This window comes from Balaenoptera ricei, chromosome 19 (genome assembly GCF_028023285.1).
Source record: "Balaenoptera ricei isolate mBalRic1 chromosome 19, mBalRic1.hap2, whole genome shotgun sequence".
Lineage (NCBI taxonomy): Eukaryota > Metazoa > Chordata > Mammalia > Artiodactyla > Balaenopteridae > Balaenoptera > Balaenoptera ricei.
Window position 1 is genome coordinate 57,292,605 of NC_082657.1, and position 18,728 is coordinate 57,311,332.

Here is an 18,728-nt window from a genome sequence, read left to right on the forward strand (position 1 = left end):
GAGCAGTTTTATGGATTCCTTATAAAACCCCCATCCCCATTTCCTTGGGTCGGGGGAGGGGCAGCTGCTGATCTAAACAGGCTGGTGGTTTCTGAGGTTTTCCTGTTAGTGTTTGCTTGCTGTGTGGGTGTTCATTTTGTCATTGATTCATGCTTGCCAAGCAGCCGGCATTAAAGCAAATACACCGAAGAGAAATTTTGTCCTAAGTTCTGTCTTGTTTCTGCCAGTGCAGAGACCCCCTTTTGGTGAATTTCATGGAGGAGCACCTCAGTTACTCTTGCAAAATGTCAGCATCCTTCAGGAGTCTAGTTAGGGGATCACTGGCCTAGGTAAAAATGCTGGTGAGACTTGGGGATGTGCAGAAACGGTGTCGAGCTTGAACTTCCAGGAGGACGGACTTCCAGGAGCATAGGCACTGAGGACTTCAGAGGTGGAGGTTGTGGCTTAATGTGAAAGGCATGTCCTTTCCTTGTTGAGGAAATCAAGCAATACTGGCTCACTCTGAGGTGCCCTAGGCTCTGACTTAGGCCAGTCCCCATCCCCACTCCCTGGTATACGTCCTCGGGGCCGTGGCTCCCTGGCAGTGCCAGCCCTTCACCAGCAGATGGCGCTGTAACCTTGGACTAAAGCCTCCCTCTCTTTTGAGAAGAACCACATGTGCCAGAAAATGCAGCCGCCTCCTTCTGCTGATGTCGCCCGGCCTGACCTTTACCTTCTTGTTTTCCCTGAAAGCCTCAGAGAACCGTGAAAGCTCTGTATGACTACAAAGCCAAGCAAAGCGATGAGCTGAGCTTCTGCCGTGGCGCCCTCATCCACAATGTCTCCAAGGAGCCTGGGGGCTGGTAAGGCTGAGGGGAGCTGGGCCCCTTGAGCTGTCCCTTTTTGGTGGTGAGACTCAAGTGCTGGTGGAGCTCTGACCCCTTTATCTGCTGTTCTGGGCTGGCTTTGACCTGTTGTACTTTCTGTGGGAAGGTGACTGATGCATGCTCTATTCAGAAAAGTGGATAAATAACAATAACAATTATCATGTCCTTTATCATATCATCACATCATATTATGTATTATTTTAATTATAATAGCAGCTGCCATTTCTTGAGGTCTTACTGTGTGCCAAGCACTATGCTAACTGCTTTCATACATTAACCAAATCCTTGTTACAACCCTGCAGAGTTAGGACTATGATTATCCCCACTTACAGATGCAGTGAATGAAGCTTTCCAAGGTCCAGCTACTAAACAGCACAAGCCTGTGCATTATTTTAAATTGAAATTCTTGTGCTATTGCTTAGTCCCGTGCCCTATGCAATGGCCCCATCCTGGATTGAAGAGGTACATTTTTAGGCCAAAGGCACCTGGGTGTTTGAGGGTTGAGTTATCGCTTCCCCCTTTTCACCTGGGAATAAGAATTCTCTGCCCATCCATGGGTCCTTAGGCAGGTGGGTTCATGGGATGATTTCTACCTTAGAGCCATAAGAACTTGTTCATAACCATGAGCACTTGCAGAGATTCAAGCACCTCACAAAATTGGCACCTCTTCCTCCTGCAAGACAGCTGGACCTGACTTAGAAATCTGAATAGCAGCCTGAATGGAACATTGTCAAGCACTGTCTTAAGCACTTCATTTGAAATAATTCATTTAACGCACAGAGTGACCCTATAAGGTTGGTTCTGTTCTTACCTGCATTTTACAGATGAGGACACTGAGGCACAGAGAAGTGCAGTAACTTGTCCAGGGTCACACAGCAGCCTGAGATTTGAAGCCAGGCCTTCTGACTCAAGAGGCCACACTTTTTACTTACTCATGTGCTAGATCCAGAGGTGTTCAGACTTTCTTTTTGTTTGTTTTTTGTTTTTTTAATTTGGAGAACCCCCTCTTTCCAACCCATTTCTTACCTGGATCCCCAGAGATCTTGTCTCAAGATGAGTTAAGAGACTGGAGTAAGTGCCTTTAGTGAGGACTGAGGGTAAACCTTATGCCCAGCTGAAGTCCCCTCATTTCTTATTCTCTCCCTGGTGACAGTATTGCCACCTAGTAGGATGTCTGCCTCAGACCACATTTTTTTGCATCCTCCCAGACTAGAGGACCAAATAATTGTGGTTCAAACCAGGATGCATTCGAGAGTGGAGGGAATGCAGTGTTGATACTACACCTGGACCACAGGTATAAACCATTCAGTTCTGGGCAAATGGTCCATACAGTGGCCCTGAATACAGCCAAACTTTGCCGGAGATGGGTCTGGAGAAATGAAGGTGAAAAGAGTGTGAAACAGGCTCACAACTGGCAATTCTGTGTTTCCACCAGGTCATGGGACAGTCAGTCCTCTCTGCTTATTCAGGTTAACAAACATTTGTTAAGTGCCCCCGAGTATAGATTTGATTAAGACCGAGAAAGGTCTCACGTAGAGGGGAAAACCGATGTATAATTGTTAAGTTAAATATAAGGCGCGGACTGGTTTGACAGCTGTGGGGACAGATGCCAAGGAGCACAGAGGAAGAGCACTCAGCCTAGGTAGCAATCAGGGAAGGCTCCTTGGAAGAGGAAGGCCCCAGCTGAGTCTTAAATGGTTCGGAGCAAGCTGGCTATAAAGGGCATGGACCAAGGCGTACAAGTTAGACAGCATGGCAGGGCCACATGGGGAGGTGGCCACAGGTGGTCTGGAATGAATATCAGGTTCAAGTCACGGAGAGGTAGGAGTCAGGGTCCAGGAGTCCCTGGGGCCATAGCATTCCAAGCTTTGATTGCCAGGCTGAACAGTCTAGGCTTAATTTTGAAGGCCTCGGGAGCTATTGGTATGGTGGGGTCAGAGGTGCATTCTGGAAGGAGCCCCCTGGCTGCAGAAAGTGGCCCACAAGAGGGGTTGGAGGAGGAGCCCTGCATGTCCAGGCACCGGACCCGGGGGGACATCTTGGAGGTGCCGCCAGTTTGGTTGAGTCAAGACACGTACAAAAGTTGATTATGTCTCATGTTATTAGTGTTGCTACAGAGGTGGGAAGGTCAGGGGTGGGGGGCACGATTTTAGCTGAGTGACAAGAACCAACACCGTTGGTCACTTAATATGTACTAGGTGCTACTCGAAGCTTGTAGTGTATGTTAACTCATATAGTCCCAATAAAATCCTCTGAGGGAGGCACTGGGATGATCCCCAGGTACAGATGGAGGGTCTGAGGCACAGAGCACCTCGTAGCTGGTGGTGGAACTGGGTTTGATTCCAGGCCGTCTGGCTCCAGAACCTTCCTTATCCCACCCGTCTCTAAATTCACAGCCCTCCCTGAAACGGGGGCTGGGCCTCTGTTAGAGCTGAGCTTTCGTCTTGTATGGCGTCTGATATCCACTTAAAGTACTGAAACTTTTGACTTTTGGTGGCTTTGACCAAACACTAGGATCATGGTAAGGGGAGGACGTGACCCCCAGCACTCACTGCTGATTAAAAAAAAAAAAAAAAAAAAAAAAAAAAAAAAAGCAGAGGATCCATTTGATAGGCTCCGCTGTCACAGATCACGACCCCCTCCTCCGGCCACTCCGTCACTTGCCGCCTTCCCCCTCCCCCATCGGCTGGGGGCTAGTGAGCAGTGAGGATCATTAACACCGCTTGGCCGAGGCCCTCTGATCCCCTCTGTGTTTCCCTGTAGGTGGAAAGGAGACTACGGAACCAGAATCCAGCAGTACTTCCCGTCCAATTACGTTGAAGACATTTCAACAGCTGATGGGGAGGAGCTGGAAAAGCAGGTGAGTCTCCATCGTTCATCACAGGGAGGGACCCGCCCATCCTGTTCTGGGGGGTCCACTGAGCGAGCTCCACATTTTGTACACATTGTCCTGTGTTCCCCAAGGAGCTCCCGGAGAGGGACAGCAGAGTGACGGGGAAATTGGGACTGTCTCTCGAGTTGTGGGTGAAGGTCACTGTGACAAGACAGGTTTAAATCAGGCTGTGCTGGGCTGGAAGGCTTTGCATATGCAGAATTCCCTCCGCAGTGAAAACGGCCACGGCCATGTCCTTTGCTTAAAGCGGCTTGCGAATGAAACATTTCGTTTGGCCAGCCTGACGTTCAGAACGTGCTTGGTGTAAGCAGGTCGGCCCAAGGGAGAGGGGAGTCGAGGCCCTCCTGGTAACATTGCAAACCTGGTTTCTGTTCCCCGCTGCCTCTTGCTCAGAAGGCCCGAAGAGCAGCTACTTCCAGTGTGACAGCAGTGCTCCAAGGCTGGAATCTTAGACTTTCTTCTATGAGACTCGGGGCACTTTAGGAAGGCTGCATGGAGGAAGAGGCCTTTGAGTGTTAAAAGTCAAGTTAGAGTTCAGCAGCCAGAGACCAGCAGAAGGGAACTGCAGGTGGGAGGTACAGCCTAAGCAAAGGTGTGGTGGTGGAAACACAGTTTTGTTCATTGCGCTCGGCCTGAGGCAGAGATCTGAACGCCCCCCCCCCCCCCCCCCCCCCCCGCTCCCCAGCCGTGTCCATCCCGAATTGCCCTTTACCCGCACAGTCGGCATTAGCCTGGGGGAGCGGTGGGGTAGTACACGTGATGGGCAGATACACAGTTCTTCCAGCTTTCCCGAGACCAGGAAACTCCCCACCTCACCTGACCCCTGGGATGGTTCAAACGTGCAGCGAGAGGAAGAGCTGGAAGACTGAGCAGGGCCCGGAAAGCCTTGAGGCCAGACTGCAGAGCTTAGGTGTTGCTCCCATAGGACACAGGGAGCCACAAAAGGTTCTTGAGCTGGGCCTGGAAAGGAGGCCAGTCCCATTTCCTAATAATGTCAGAAGAAAAAGGGTCTAGGGTGTTTCTGAAACCAGATCCGTGGAAATGCTTTGAAACCTGCTCTGGAATTCACAAGGCGCCTTTTTACAGATTGGAAAATGAAACGCTGAACCTGCCAGCACCTGCTCGCTGCTGGGTCCCCATCAGCAACATGCTTCATTATTTAGCTCTCTCCCCGTGGACGTAGCCTGTAATGAAAATGCATTTTAAACAGTTCCACAGGCAGTGCCTCTGCTAAACGGTGTGCTTTGGAAACTGGTTATCTTTTCATTATTCCCTTTAAGATGAACGTGAGTTATGTCTTGTTTCTTCACAGATTATTGAAGACAATCCCTTAGGGTCTCTTTGCAGAGGAATACTGGATCTCAACACCTATAATGTTGGTATGTGCACACATGGTCTCAGCCCAGATTCCCACCCAAATCTCCCCCAAGCCTGGCCTCAGGACCGCCCCACACAGGGGGTCAGCTGTCCTGGGTCCTTCTGGCTTCGACTTGGATGCTGAAGCTGAGTATTGGGCCAAGCTGGTCAGTGACTGTCATCTTACATCTTGATTGCTGTGCTGTTAACATCCGTAAAGCGCTATAATCTGGTGTTATTATATACCCTGGTGCGTATATATTAAGTGCTGGACTAATGTTGGCTGTGGTTATTCCCAACATCATCGTCCTCATTGCAGGGGTCTGCCTGCGTCTCCCATGCTTTTCTAGGAGGAGCTGAGATGTTGGCTGGCCTGCAGTGGAGCATAGAGTTGGGGGTGTCTGCTTCTTAGCCCAGCTCTGCCTCTCAGTTGCTGCGAGACCCTGGGCCTGTCATTTCCCCTCTCAGAGCTGCAGCTTCCTGGCAGCTCAGCTGGGCGTCAGGAAACTTGGCCTCCCCCTCAGAGTCTGGTGCAGGAGGGAACCCACAGCCTCAACTGTGGTGGCAGGGGTGTGATTTGCATGGTGCTTCCTGGGCCTTTTAAGTGAGCATATAGCAGCTTCCAGACGAAGGAGCTGAAGGCAGTGAGGAGAGACTTTCTGGGCAAGAAGGCAGAGCACCTTTCTTCTCTGAGCAGCCCGTGTTTCCGTAGCCAGCCTCCGTGCCCCCTGCAGTCCGTCAGTCCACTAGCCTAGGCAGGTGGGCGAAGGATTCTTGGTTCCAGTTCCAGTTCACAGATGAGAAAACCAAGCCCCGTAGTGACCACAGAAGCTGCTGGAGCTTCCACTGCGAGTTATCAGACAAGCTGGGTCTGGGGCACTGGGGGCTCGTGCCCTCCCTGCTGTCACCCTTTGTATCATCCTGCGCTGAATTTGCACAGGCACGTGGCTCAGGGTGATGAGGAGGGAGCTTGGAGTCAGGTCTGACTTGAGCCTCAGCTTTGCCACTACCAGCTCTGTGACCTTCCATGGGTTACTCTGCCTCAACAAGTCTCCGTTCCCCCTCCTGTGAAATGGGCAGAACAGGAGTAGCACCCCAAAAAGCTGTGATTAGACTTAAATAAGATACAGAGCAGTGCCTGGCACGTGAGAGCCCAGAGATCTTTGCTGATGATATCATTTGGCCGATAATTTCTCCTCTCGTAGCCTTCATTTTCTCTTTCTAGAAAATACTCTCCCTGCAGAGAGAACCTATTCCATGCCTAGCTGCTCGTGGCTGCTGGCGGTCCATGGCTTAAGCTCATCACTCCAATCTCTGCCTCCATCTTCAATGGCCAACTAACGCCCCTGTGTCTCTGCCTCAAATTCCCTCTCCTTTCTCTGATGAAGGACACTGGTTCCTAGATTTAGGGTCTACCCAAAATGCAGGAATGATCTCATCCTGAGATCCTTACGTACATCTGCACAGACCCCATTTCCAAATAAGGTCACATTCACAGGAACTGCGCATTAAGACATCGACCGCTACCTGATACGAGGTAGATGTCCCAGTCAGTGCTGACTTTGACAGTGATGGCTGGGTTGGGGTCATAAGAGAAGTGGCCTGGGGAGGTGGAAGTCTGGTCTTCTTTGGCTTTCTAACAGGCTGATCCGGCCTTTTGTTACCCTTTCCCAAAGTAAAAGCCCCACAGGGGAAGAACCAGAAGCCTTTCGTCTTTATCTTGGAGCCCAAGAAGCAGGGCGACCCTCCGGTGGAGTTTGCCACAGACAAGGTGGAGGAACTGTTTGAGTGGTTCCAGAGCATCCGCGAGATCACCTGGAAGATCGACACCAAGGTAAGCCTTTCGCTCACCTGGGCTCAGGGGGGCCTGGTATTCTCAGGCTTGTGGTACTCTGCTGAGGTGGGGTGGGTCTGGGCTGCCGGAGGAGCAGGCCCAGCGGCCCCACAGAGTTCAGGGGGCAGAGCGGGGGGGGCAGTTCAGACCACAGGAGCACTGCGGAGAGGAAACGGGTACTGGAGGTCCACCTGCGGAGCTGGGTCTGGTTTGAACCTTTGACGGCTCACGGTGTGTGCAGTGACCCTTGATGTTTGGGGCCTGTTGGGCCCTGTGTGTCTTAACAAGAAAGTTTTGCCTTCCTCATTTGGAATGTTTTCTTGTTTCTAAATACTGTTCAAAGCAGCCTGGATCCTTCCAGCGCACGTTCACTGAGCTCCCCTCTCTGGACTGGGAAGGGCCCTGGGCATACTGTAATCGACAAGACACAGCCCTTTCCTTCCAGAAGTTTGTATCCTTGTGGGGGGAACTTCCACTCCCACTCATGGGAATGAGCTTTTGAGGGTTCATCCTCAACGGAGCATTAGGGTTTGTCTGGAGGTCTTTTGAAAAGGGCGGGGTTCTAGGTAAGAACGGGAGGTTTAGAATTAAGCCAACTGGAATTTGCATCCTGGCAGGGTTGGACTCTGGGCAGGTAACCACACCTCTCTGGGCCTTTGTCAGTTTCTTTGTCAGTAAAATGAGGAGCCAGATACCTAAGTCACAAGATGATAGGAGATGATGCATAGAAAGTGCTGGCCCGGAGCCTGACACACGGCAAGGGCTCAGGTCAGCACAGGATTTAATCATCACGTTGTCTTCATGCCAGGAGGACATGGGGAAGTGTTGCTGTGTCTTGGATGACGGAGCAAGGTGCTGTCTGCTCTTTCTTGTGGCCATGGAACTGGGAAGAAATTCTAGGGTTTCCCACGTACCCAGTTGCTTCTATGGCCAATCTTGACCCAAAGGACTGATTTTAAATCTTTCTCAGGACCTCTTGGATCCCTCTGATCTCTGGTTATAATTGATGAGTCTCCCTCCTTCAGTGTACTTGGCTTGATCTTTTCTTCCCCCTGTAGGGGACTTTGCAACTTGGCCAGTCTCTGGTCACCAGAGGCCCCTTGACTCATCCTTTCAACACCCTGGAGTGAAGTCCTCTTCTTTAGAAGACTTTGTGCAGAGGGCTGTTCAGATGGGCACCCTCCCTGGCAGGGCCTGCCGTCTTTCCCCCGTCCCAGAATCCAGTCAGAGGCCCTACATATGGGTCCTTATTCTTTGCAAGACCTGTCACATCATCACATCAGTCACATCAGTGACTTGGGATGGACCACGAGCTTGTGGCCAACAAGGCTCTTCCCACTTTCCCCCATGGGGCCATCTCATCTGCCCTTGGTGCCTCCAATGCAGTACAGCTCTGAGGCGCAGGGGGTTGCCACTCTCCTGGGGTTCATTTGAAAGCTAATTTCCTCCTATCTTCTTCTAGGTGTGTTTTCATTGTCAGTTGAGTGGTTGTCGTCATGATCTGTATGGCACCATTTGCCAGCACGTGACTGTCCTGAGCATATTCTAGTATTTGGGATTCTAGGCCCGTCTAGCTGAGAATGGAGAAAAACAGTAGTGGGGAGGAAGCCTTTAGCCACCGTCCCCTGTACTTTATTCCCAGGCACTCAAGCCCCATCTGAGTGTGGGGCTCGGAGGGAAGGGGCACGCCGCTGACAACCTCTGCCTGGCGCTTCCTGGCTCTCTCCGTTTCTCCTAATGGAGGAAAATGTGACTTCACCTGAAGCTTGTCCCCCTCATTCCCCAGCACATGACGGTTTCTGAAACTAAGCCTAGCTCTTCAAGGCTGCTGTTCTCTGCCTTGGATCTACATTCCTTTTTAATTAGCTTTTACATCTGCTTAGTCTTATCACATTTCATATGAATGTTAAAAAAACAAAACAGGAGTCAGCAGAATTGACAAAGGTTCCACTCTAAACACAACCAGCTGTAGGGCTTGCCGGTGTGGGAACGAGGAAGGTGGATCCATCCTGCCACTGGGAAGGCAACACGAGGTGTGCTCTCAGCTCACTGCCAGGAGCTGCTCACCGAGGCCCTAGGAGCCTGCTCAGGGCTCTGTAATTTTACATAATCTCTGGCTTCTTTCAGTCAAGTGGCCAAAGACCAGTCACTAAGATCCATCTAGTTAGTGAGTTTGCAAAGCCTGACCAATGAAGTGTGTTGTGATTCCAAACACTGAGATGGCCTATGGGCAAAGTCTGTGGGTCTGGAGAGTAACTGTTCTACAATTTTGCAGTAGCAACTGGTATTTCATCTTGAACTGATACTGTTTTCTGCTGAGGTTGAGAAAAAGAGTGATGCCCCATAACCCATCGTGGCTCTGTGCTTGGGGAGGCCAGAGGCCCACACTGACACAGCTGTGGCTTGGCTCAACCCACCCTGACTTCAGGCGGGCGTATTGTCCTTAGAAGTGAGCTGTGTTGTTGCTAGGGTTTCCTCTCCCCAAATGACGTGCAGGGAAAATCGTGTACTAAGAGGACAAAGCCAAACTGACATAAGGATTAGGAAAGAACACCTGAGGTTTGAGCTTAGCTAAGGCTTCAGTCTCCCTGACAGCATCTGGCCGTAGACTATCTGGCTGACACCTTCTTTGTCTCTTGCTCCGTGCCCATCCCACCCACACCAGCCCTTTGAGCCTTGCTGCTATGGCTTGCTTTGTGCCCAGGAACATTCAGGGCGTGTGGGAAGGACTGGTGAAAACTGGGTGTGTTTCGATGAACTAGGGCAGATTTCACGTTCAGACCTTCCCTGGTGATGTGGCTGCTGCCAGAGCTCATGTAAAAAGCTTGTCTGCTGGTCATTGCCAGGGTCCACTTGGGCCCCAGGATTTTTGTCAGCAGTCATGGGGTGGAGGCATTCTTACAGAAGAAATCGGGTGCCCTCGCCTGCTTGCTTAAAAAGTGGATGCTCTTGTCCTCGGCCCGGAAAGGCATTTCTGGGGCAATCCGTGTCACACCCCTTGTTTGCCACATGATCGGCGAGGGCAGAGGCCTCCTTATTTCACTCTCACAATAGCTCCAGGAGGTTAGGTATTCAAGTTAGCCTCATCATACAGTTGAGGAAACTGAGGCACAGAGAGGCTAGGTGACTTGCCCCGTTAGCGGAGCCAGCAAATCAGGCCAACTTTCAAACCCGTCTCTGAGTCCAGTCCCCACGGTTGTAACCACTGTGATGCTCCGGTCACCAAATCACCGCCTGTCACCAGAAGACTCACCACCTGCAGGGTCCTGCTCCCAAGGGACGTGTCTCAGTGTGGACACAGGGCTGGACACTAGTGTTGAAAGGCACCAGCGTAGGATAGTGGGACGAGAGACAGTGCAAGGCCAAGACCGGGTGAGGCAGTGGGCATTCCGGAAGGTTTGAGGGATGCAGCATCTCTTTCCCAGGCTTGGACAGAGTCATCCAGGAAGGCGTCCTGGGGAAGGAGTGATTGGGGCGGGGTCCAGAAGGAAAAGGGATCCGAGGGACCTGCAGAGGCGGGAGGAGGGAGGAGGGAGGAGGGTGGGGGCGGCAGGAGGAGGAGCCAGGATGTCGCTGCTGTGGTTCAGAGGGACCTGGGAGGTGAGCCTGGGGGCCTTTCAGACGGGCCTCCTCCAGTACCTGGTGGCTGAGGGGGTAGAGGGGGCGAAGCAGAGAGGTAACACAGGTGAGGCCGACTGCTTAAGCGTCTGGTCTCGGCCTGCGGTGGAGCCCGGGGTAAGCTACTCAACCTGTGTGTGTGCTGTAATGTCGTGGAAGAATGGAGATAAATTCTACCTCCCAGGGATGGGTGGGCTGAGGTGTGACATCCATCAGGCACTTAGTGTGCACTGCCTGAAGCCAAGCAGCCTCCCAGATGGTGAACGTTATCATCTGCGTACGATGTTCTCTTTAGGGTTCCCCCGCTTGGCCGATGGGAGGACGGGTCAGAAGTTGGTGAGGCCAGAGAGGGTTGCCTGGTTTGGAGTGGAGTGAGAGCCCATCCTTACCTGGAGAGGGATTTGACCGTGGGTCCTCCGAGGGCGAGTGGCTCCCAAGTCCTTGGTGTGTGGCCCGGGCCGTGGAGAGTCCTCTGCACAGAGAGGTGCACGTTGCAGGGAGGTGGGGTGCGGGGGACGGCGAGTGAGCGCAAGGAGCCCACGGCCTAGAGAGGCCCTGGGCTTGGAGAGCTAGAATCTGATGAACTGTAACAGCGCGGTTTCAGGAGGAGGGATAGGGTGGCGGGCCAAGGGTTGAGAGAGGGGTGGTGACAAACAAGAGCCCTCGTTCCCCTGTATCCTTGAGGGTTGTGGTCAGAGACTGAGCTAGACACCGATCCTGGGTGGAGACAGCTTGGTGGAGAATTTCCAAAGTAAGAGGACGGGCAGGGGAAAGGAGAACTTTCCACCACATTTAAGATGTGAGCATGTGTGAGGGCCAAGAGGAGAGAAGGGGGGACCCAGAGGAGGAAAACGCCTGCCAGGTGCTGGGAGGTTGGGATTTCTCAGGTGCCGGCTTGAGGGCTGAAACTCAAGGTTGGCTCCACACAGGAGAACAACATGAAGTACTGGGAGAAGAACCAGTCCATCGCCATCGAGCTCTCGGACCTGGTCGTCTACTGCAAACCAACCAGCAAGACCAAGGACAACCTAGGTACCGTCTGCCATCACTCTGCCCCCCAACCTTGGTGAAAACTCTTGATTCCATTTGAGTCTGGCGCTGTGAAAACCGTTCCTACTCGTCTTAACTGTGCTAAGTGGGAACCTCCCCTTCAGTTTGTCCTCAGGGCGAGGATGCTGGTGAAACAGGCCCTTCTGGTATCTTCAGAAGGCAAACCCTCTTAAAGGGTGGATTAGTTTTTCTGCTGCTGTAACAAGTTACTATGAACTTGGTGGCTGAAACAACATGTATTTGTTCTCTCACAGTCGTGGAGGCCGAGGTCCAAAATCAGTATCACTGAGCTGAAATCAAGGTGTCAGCAGGGCCCCACTCCCTCCAGAGGAGGATCTGTTCCTTGCCTCTTGCAGCTCTGATGGTTGCTGGCATTCCTTGGCTTGTGACCATGTCACTCCAGTCTCTACCTTTGTGGTCATATTACCTTCTCTTCTACGTATTCAAATCCCCCTCTACCTCTCAATTATAAGGACTCTGTGGTTTCATTTAGGGCCAGATAATCTCCCCCTTTCAAGCCCTTCAATTTAATCAATCTGCGAAGTCCCTTTCCTATATAAGGAACACAGTCACAGGTTCCAGAGACCAGGACCTAGATATCCTTGGGGGCCATTATTTGGCCTGCTGCAGAAGGATTCAAAAATGGATCTCCTACCAAATCCTCCAAAGTAGCAAGTTCTTTCATCTAATAACGGTCCTGTTCATATTTTCTTCCTCCTTTTGAGCAACTCCTGTCTCTGATCTCAAGAATCTGTAATTCCAAGGCAGAGGACCAGAGAAGCAGTACTAAACCTCAGCATTAATGGTCACTGGGAGGCTGGTCCCTGGGTACCTCCACATGCAGGGAAAGATGTCATAGCTCTGAACCAGACTTGGCCATGCTCAGAGTGTTAAGAGCTCTCCTACCACAGCTGGATGTGAAGCAGCGAAGAATTGTGTGCGTTTTCCTATATGTCTCCTCCCGTTCATCGTCCCCTCACCCACGCAGGCATCCCCTCTCCCGTCACATCCCTTCCTGCTGGCATTCGATTCTCCCTCCACCAAGATGCTGGGTTCACTCATCTTGTGCCTGCGACACCTTTGATGAGGAAGCCGGATCCGATGTCTGCACCTTGCACTCCTCAGATCTCCTCCTCCCTGCTGATCCCATGTCCCCCACCCCTTTCTGTAACTGTACCGCTCTTGTGGTTTCTTGTACAAGGCTGCTGGTAGTTCCAAACAAAAAGTAAATTACAATAATCCTAGACTAAAAGGCTGTGGGAACACTGGGCTCCCTGTTAAAATCTGGGACCCCCCCCCCCCCCCGCCGGAGGGCAAGAGCCCACAGCAGAACCACTTATGGCAGTATCGTCATAACCACTTGAATGTCTCATCTGAGAGAGATTCCTGGTTTCATTTTACGACCTGCACATCCCGCCAGTACATTAGGCATTAAGAAAATGTGCGAGACAGAATAAATGCGACTCCCTCTCTTTGTGCAGAAAACCCCGACTTCCGAGAAATCCGCTCCTTCGTGGAGACAAAGGCTGACAGCGTCGTCAGACAGAAACCCAATGATCTCTTGAAATACAATCAAAAGGGCCTGACCCGCGTTTACCCCAAGGGACAGCGGGTGGACTCGTCCAACTACGACCCCTTCCGCCTCTGGCTGTGTGGCTCCCAGATGGTGGCGCTCAATTTCCAGACTCCAGGTAAAAGGGGGCTGATTGTGGCCAATAAATCTGAGATGACGGAGCATTATCCCAGGCGCAGTCTGCTGGGGCCACCGGTGTGATGTGGTGGCCAGAGCGCGTAGTTTGTCTTAGGAATTGTCGGAGTTCAGCCAGCATGCTAGCGCGAGGCCCATCCCCTTGAACAGAGTGATGAAGGGGACCACTGGGCATGCCAGGTGCTTGTGTGACGGGCTCCGTGATGGCAAGTGACAGACGCGGAGTCAGCCCGGTTTAAGAGAGAAAGGAAATGCATCCACTCACGTAATTTAAAAGTCTGGGAATTGAGCTTCAGGCGGATGGATTCAGGTGTTCAGTGGCTGTCTTCCGGTCCCCTCTCCGGGCCCATCCTTCTCTGAGGGCTTGCTGCTCAGGCTGTCTTCTGGAGATAATCACATGCTGGGAAAAGCCAACATGCACAACTTCTTTATGCAACGGGTGGCATTAATCACGGTGCTTTGCACGTTGGTGGTTGTTTAAAGCCTCTTTGGAGGACCTGTTTATCAGTAGCCTCCTTTGTATTTTTGTGCCTGCATAGGATTCCGCTGAGCAGAACCATACGGTCTTCAACTGATCCCCTGCTGAGGCACGTTTAGGTTATTTCCCTTCATTTGCTATTACAGACGGCACTGCCCCCTGTAACCGTACGTGAGCGTCACTTCAGATATGGGAGCACATCTGTGGGGCAGAATTCTCAGAAGTGCAGGGTGGATCAAACACCTTTGATCAACTTGGCCCTGAGGAAAACCACTGAACACCTGTATCCAGGAGTGTCTGAGCGAAGACACTTAGCAACCCTGCCCTCCGTGGGAACTGCGGGCGAGATGTTTATACCCTTTTTGGCAAAAGTTCACCCACTTAGTTTTAGCAAAACTTTTCAGTCTTCGATAGGTGAAAACTGACTAATGTTACATTGTAGTCACAGCTTCCCTTACTGGTAACTTCTCTTTTTATGAGTAACATTAACCACGTTTCCATGTACTTAAGAAGCATTTGTGTTTTCTTTTCTGCAGACTTTATTCATGCTTCTTACCCAGTTTTTCTAAGGGGGTTTAGGTTTTCACAGCACACATTTATCAGATTTCTTAATAGGTTAAATTTATATATAGATATTTACCTGTCTAGTTGAGTTAAATTGATTTTTCTACAGCACATCAACTTTTATGTGGCAATTTTTAGCTTTGAATACGTTCTGGATTTTGTATCTTACTTGGAAAGCTGTCCCAGTCTGAGATTTTTTTAATCTCATATTTTCTTCCAGTAACATTGGTTTTTAATGGATTTTTTTAAACCCATATTTTTGAGTCTGATACCTATTTTAACAGCTGCCTCAAATTATTTTCGGAAAAAGGTATAAATCATCCCCTACCCAGCACCTTGGGGCCCCTTTGCTTGCCTCACTTTCATCAGCAGTTATCCTTCCTCCCCAGATAAGTACCTGCAGATGAATCACGCCCTGTTTTCCCTCAACGGGCGGACTGGCTACGTCCTGCAGCCCGAGAGCATGAGGGCGGAGAAGTACGACCCCATGCCGCCCGAGTCCCAGAGGAAGATCCTGATGACTCTGACGGTCAAGGTAAGGCCCAGCCCTCCTTCCTCACGCAGGGGGCCGGGGCTGTGCAGCGTGGGGATGGCCCAGCCCACTGCCTAGCGATGCCAGTCTCCTGGTTTAAACCGTCAACACCCAGACACGGTTCAGGATCTTAATTGCAGTGCCCGCCACGGTCATTGCAGGGGAAGAGGGGAGGGAAGGGCATCTTCCCAGGTCCAGCTTGGTCACCTCCCCTTGTTTGCGGGGGCGAGCTATGAATCCGTCTCTGGCTGGGTTCACCAGGGTCCCTGTGAGGTCAGTGTCTGGTCAGAAAAAGGGAATCAAACATGTGAGGAGTGGCTCTCTGGTCTTTGTGGAGGAGAGAGCTTGTCCCCACCGTGGCCACTTTGAGGGGTGAAAGCTTTTTTGAACTGGTCCAACTTTCAGAGAAGGTGTTGTCTCTTTGTTAGAGTTTTTGTTTTCTCCCGTTTGAGAAATGATGCAAGGTAGGGAAATGAACTGCATTTCTCATAAGATTAAGGAAGAGAAACTGAAGCATATGTAACCAAAGTTCTTACAGATTAAAAAAAAGGCCTATTACAAAAAGAATTCCACATTCTCCCCCATCCTTTCCTGGGAGGGGCTGGGAAATTGAGTGACTGAACTCCATCTCTGTAGGTGCCTACCTGGGCCTGGGCGTATGCGTTTCTGTGTGCAGGTGAGGTCCACCTGTTGAGTCTCTTGGCACTGGGGCTCCCATCCCAGCTCATCCTTAACAGCTGTGGGAATCTCCACCCCTATTTCCTCATCCACAAAAGGGAAGCAGTAGGGGTGTCCACTGTAGGAGGGTCTAGTACTTCACCAGTGAAGAAATGAGAACCCACCACGTGGAACTTGTTGGCTCTGCCCAGGATGGAGCCAGGAGAGTTCCAATACTTGCTTTTGGTGTCCTAGGTTCTGGGGGCTCGTCATCTCCCCAAACCTGGACGAAGTATTGCATGTCCCTTTGTGGAGGTGGAAATATGCGGTGCCGAATATGACAACAACAAGTTCAAAACAACAGTTGTGAGTAAGTTGCTGGGTCCTTTCTTCACTTAAACTTCAGGCGAGTTGAATCACAGGTTGGGGATGCTAGTCATCGGGGATTCGGTAACGCACTGGTGTCCAGGTCTTTCCCTTCATCCCCCTTGCCTGCCATGGGCAGCTCGGAGAGGGGAAACAAAGGGCCACGTGATGAAAGAGTTGGACTTGGACCCACTGCCATGTTTCTCAGCCTGTAACTCACAGTGGGAGGCCAGGCTCCAGCTCCCCATCACTCTGGGGTATCACCCCCTCTGTGCATCAGCGCCCCCCTGCTTACCTACTGCGTCCAAGGCTAAGAGAGGATGTGGCTGACCTGACCCAAAAGGCTGCAGCCCAAGCTGGGTGATCTTAACCCAGAGGGCAGGGAAGCCCAGAGAATGCTTGTTCTGCCATTTGAAGCCTGGAAAAAACTGAACTGTGGGCCTTTTAAGGCTTGGGACCACTGCCCCTGGTAGAAGGTAGCCCGATGAACAGCTCACGTGCTGACGAGTGAAACTGGCCTTTGTGGAGGGTGGAAGTTAACTATTTACCTTATTCCCTGAGGCTGGTTCTCCCCTGGCAACTCCAGACCCCACTGTCTCTTCAGAGCGCCTAACCCACCTCCCCCATCAGACGAGGGATGTGGCTCCCATGTCTCCTTTTCTCTCGTCCAGACCTGCCTGTTCCTGCGCTGTTGTCCACCCCCCAATCCCAGGGAGTTGAGGTGGGAGATCTATAAGGGGCAGTGGTCGCCTCCCCCCTGCTTACTGAGGGCCAGGCCTGCGATGCCATTGGAAAAAAATTATTTCTTAGATCCTGGCCTAGATGTGTATTTACACTGTTGCTACGGAGATTCAAAGCCAGCAGATGTAGAGATGGTGTAACCAAGAGGGGGCAGGATGAATGGGGCCTCTGAGTGAGCTTGGATCTCCTTCCAGATGACAACGGCCTAAGCCCTGTTTGGGCTCCAACACAGGAGAAGGTGACGTTTGAAATTTATGACCCAAACCTCGCGTTTCTACGCTTTGTGGTTTACGAGGAAGATATGTTCAGCGATCCCAACTTTCTCGCGCATGCCACTTTCCCCATTAAAGGAATCAAATCAGGTAAGACCCGTTTTAATGATAATGTTTGGCTTGGATTGGCATCCTTTTGGGTCTGGGCTGCTGGCTTTGAAAGGAATGAAAAAAGCCTTTTTCCTGGCTTTTATTAAATTGTGGGTAGGTTGGACAGCTGATCTCGTGGGAGTTCCCGTGAGCTGGGACAGGGACCGTGGAAAGCGGCAGGATGGGATGCTGGGCCGGTCACAGTGGGGCTTCTGCATCCAAAACTGGATTATTAGTTGACGGTCTACCCGGCACTGTAGTTTGATTTCGTTTTGGAAGGTTAGAAGCTGTTGGCCTCTCCTCAGGCAGGTTCAGGGGCTGGTAAGGTGCTCCCGGGGAAGGAAGAGACCCGGAACTACAGTCTTAGGCCCGCGTTTCCCCGCGTCACCCTGGGCAAGTCACCTGGGCTGTCCGAGCATCACCTTCCTCTTCTATGAGGTTGGGATGGTTGATTCACTTCTTCTTGTGATTCCTTTCCATGCTGAGCAAAACACAAAACCCCTTCATGCTTTGAGAAGGGCCCTGTATTTCTGAGAGACCCCAGTCACTGAGCCTTCCAAATTCTTCATGAGGTCACTGTTCCCCTATTTTCCAAGGATCATTTTTCGAGAGCAAAAGATCACTCTCATTTCAGTGAGTTGTATACAAAGATAGTCTTTTCTCTTGATGTTGTTTGGAAACCTTGGGTTCTGTTTCCTATTTTTTTAAAAATTTTTTCTAAACTTGGAACATACCAGATAGTCCCTAAATTTATCTCATATACACCTAATCATTTCTACAACTAGACATGTGTGTGAGGGTGCTCCAGTTAGAAATGCAGGCCCATCCCAGAGGAGTGTTCTCGTTCAGCCAGTCTGGGGCTGGGGGGCCCAGGAATCTGCATCTTTAGCCAGCTCCTCAGAGGGCACCCGGAGAAAGCCGAGTGAGACCTAGGCTGCCCATCCTATCGAGGAAGCAAATTCCTAAGCGAATGAGTAGATTAAACAGGGACTTGAGAAATATTTAACTTGTCTGATTAGAAATACCATCTTCCTGATTTAATAACAGCAGTGAACACTCATTTGGAAGTCCAAGAGGCCTGATGTTTGCCAACCCTCTTGGTTAACTTGCCCTCACTGGAAACTACATTAAACCCAGCAATTTAGCCGCAGGACTTTACTCTGCAATTTGCCTCTTTTACATTAGCCGTAAGTAGGCTTAGGACAGATTTCTTTTTGTGGTAGCTGTGCCCACCCCTTCCTAACCCACCTCCCCTGGACTCATCCTGCACAGAGCAGTGGCTCTGCTGTTTCCCTGTCCTTACCGGGTCCTGACGAGGGATGTGAACCGTAGCCCCTCCCAAGGCTTAGAGAGAGGTCAGCTGAGGAACCCTCTTGACCAGCCACCTAACAGTGTCTGTCGACTCATCTAGAAAATGCTATGGCTTAGCTTGGAGAGATTTAAAAAACAAAGAACATCTCAAGGATGATACAAAATGTGACCCTTCCCCCAGCTGTGAGATGCTCTCAGTAAGACCTTCTCTCTCTGTCCCGCTGCTAGCACTGCCTGGTACATCCATATTCATGGAAGGCGTGACCCAGAATAACAATACCTTTGTGCATAAGGCATCGAACTCGAAATTAAACTCTGCCCATTGTCATTAGAGATGCACTTAAGCTTTTAAGCCAGCTGGAGCTCGGGAAAGAAGGAAAACAGCCTTTATT

The 18,728-nt window shown here is 51.1% G+C and overlaps 1 protein-coding gene across 7 annotated transcripts in view; it reads left to right on the forward strand.

Annotated features, from left to right (window-relative positions):
• The window catches only part of PLCG2 (phospholipase C gamma 2), a 202,115-nt gene that overhangs the window by 161,853 nt on the left and 21,534 nt on the right, over nucleotides 1-18,728 (forward strand). For all 7 annotated transcript variants that reach the window (XM_059903784.1, XM_059903783.1, XM_059903787.1 and 4 more), the window contains 9 exons: nucleotides 733-842; nucleotides 3,630-3,726; nucleotides 5,072-5,138; nucleotides 6,792-6,949; nucleotides 11,497-11,599; nucleotides 13,099-13,308; nucleotides 14,757-14,902; nucleotides 15,812-15,926; nucleotides 16,858-17,025. In XM_059903784.1, the coding sequence (XP_059759767.1) occupies nucleotides 733-842; nucleotides 3,630-3,726; nucleotides 5,072-5,138; nucleotides 6,792-6,949; nucleotides 11,497-11,599; nucleotides 13,099-13,308; nucleotides 14,757-14,902; nucleotides 15,812-15,926; nucleotides 16,858-17,025 (1,174 nt within the window). The remainder of the gene's footprint in view (nucleotides 1-732; nucleotides 843-3,629; nucleotides 3,727-5,071; nucleotides 5,139-6,791; nucleotides 6,950-11,496; nucleotides 11,600-13,098; nucleotides 13,309-14,756; nucleotides 14,903-15,811; nucleotides 15,927-16,857; nucleotides 17,026-18,728) is intronic.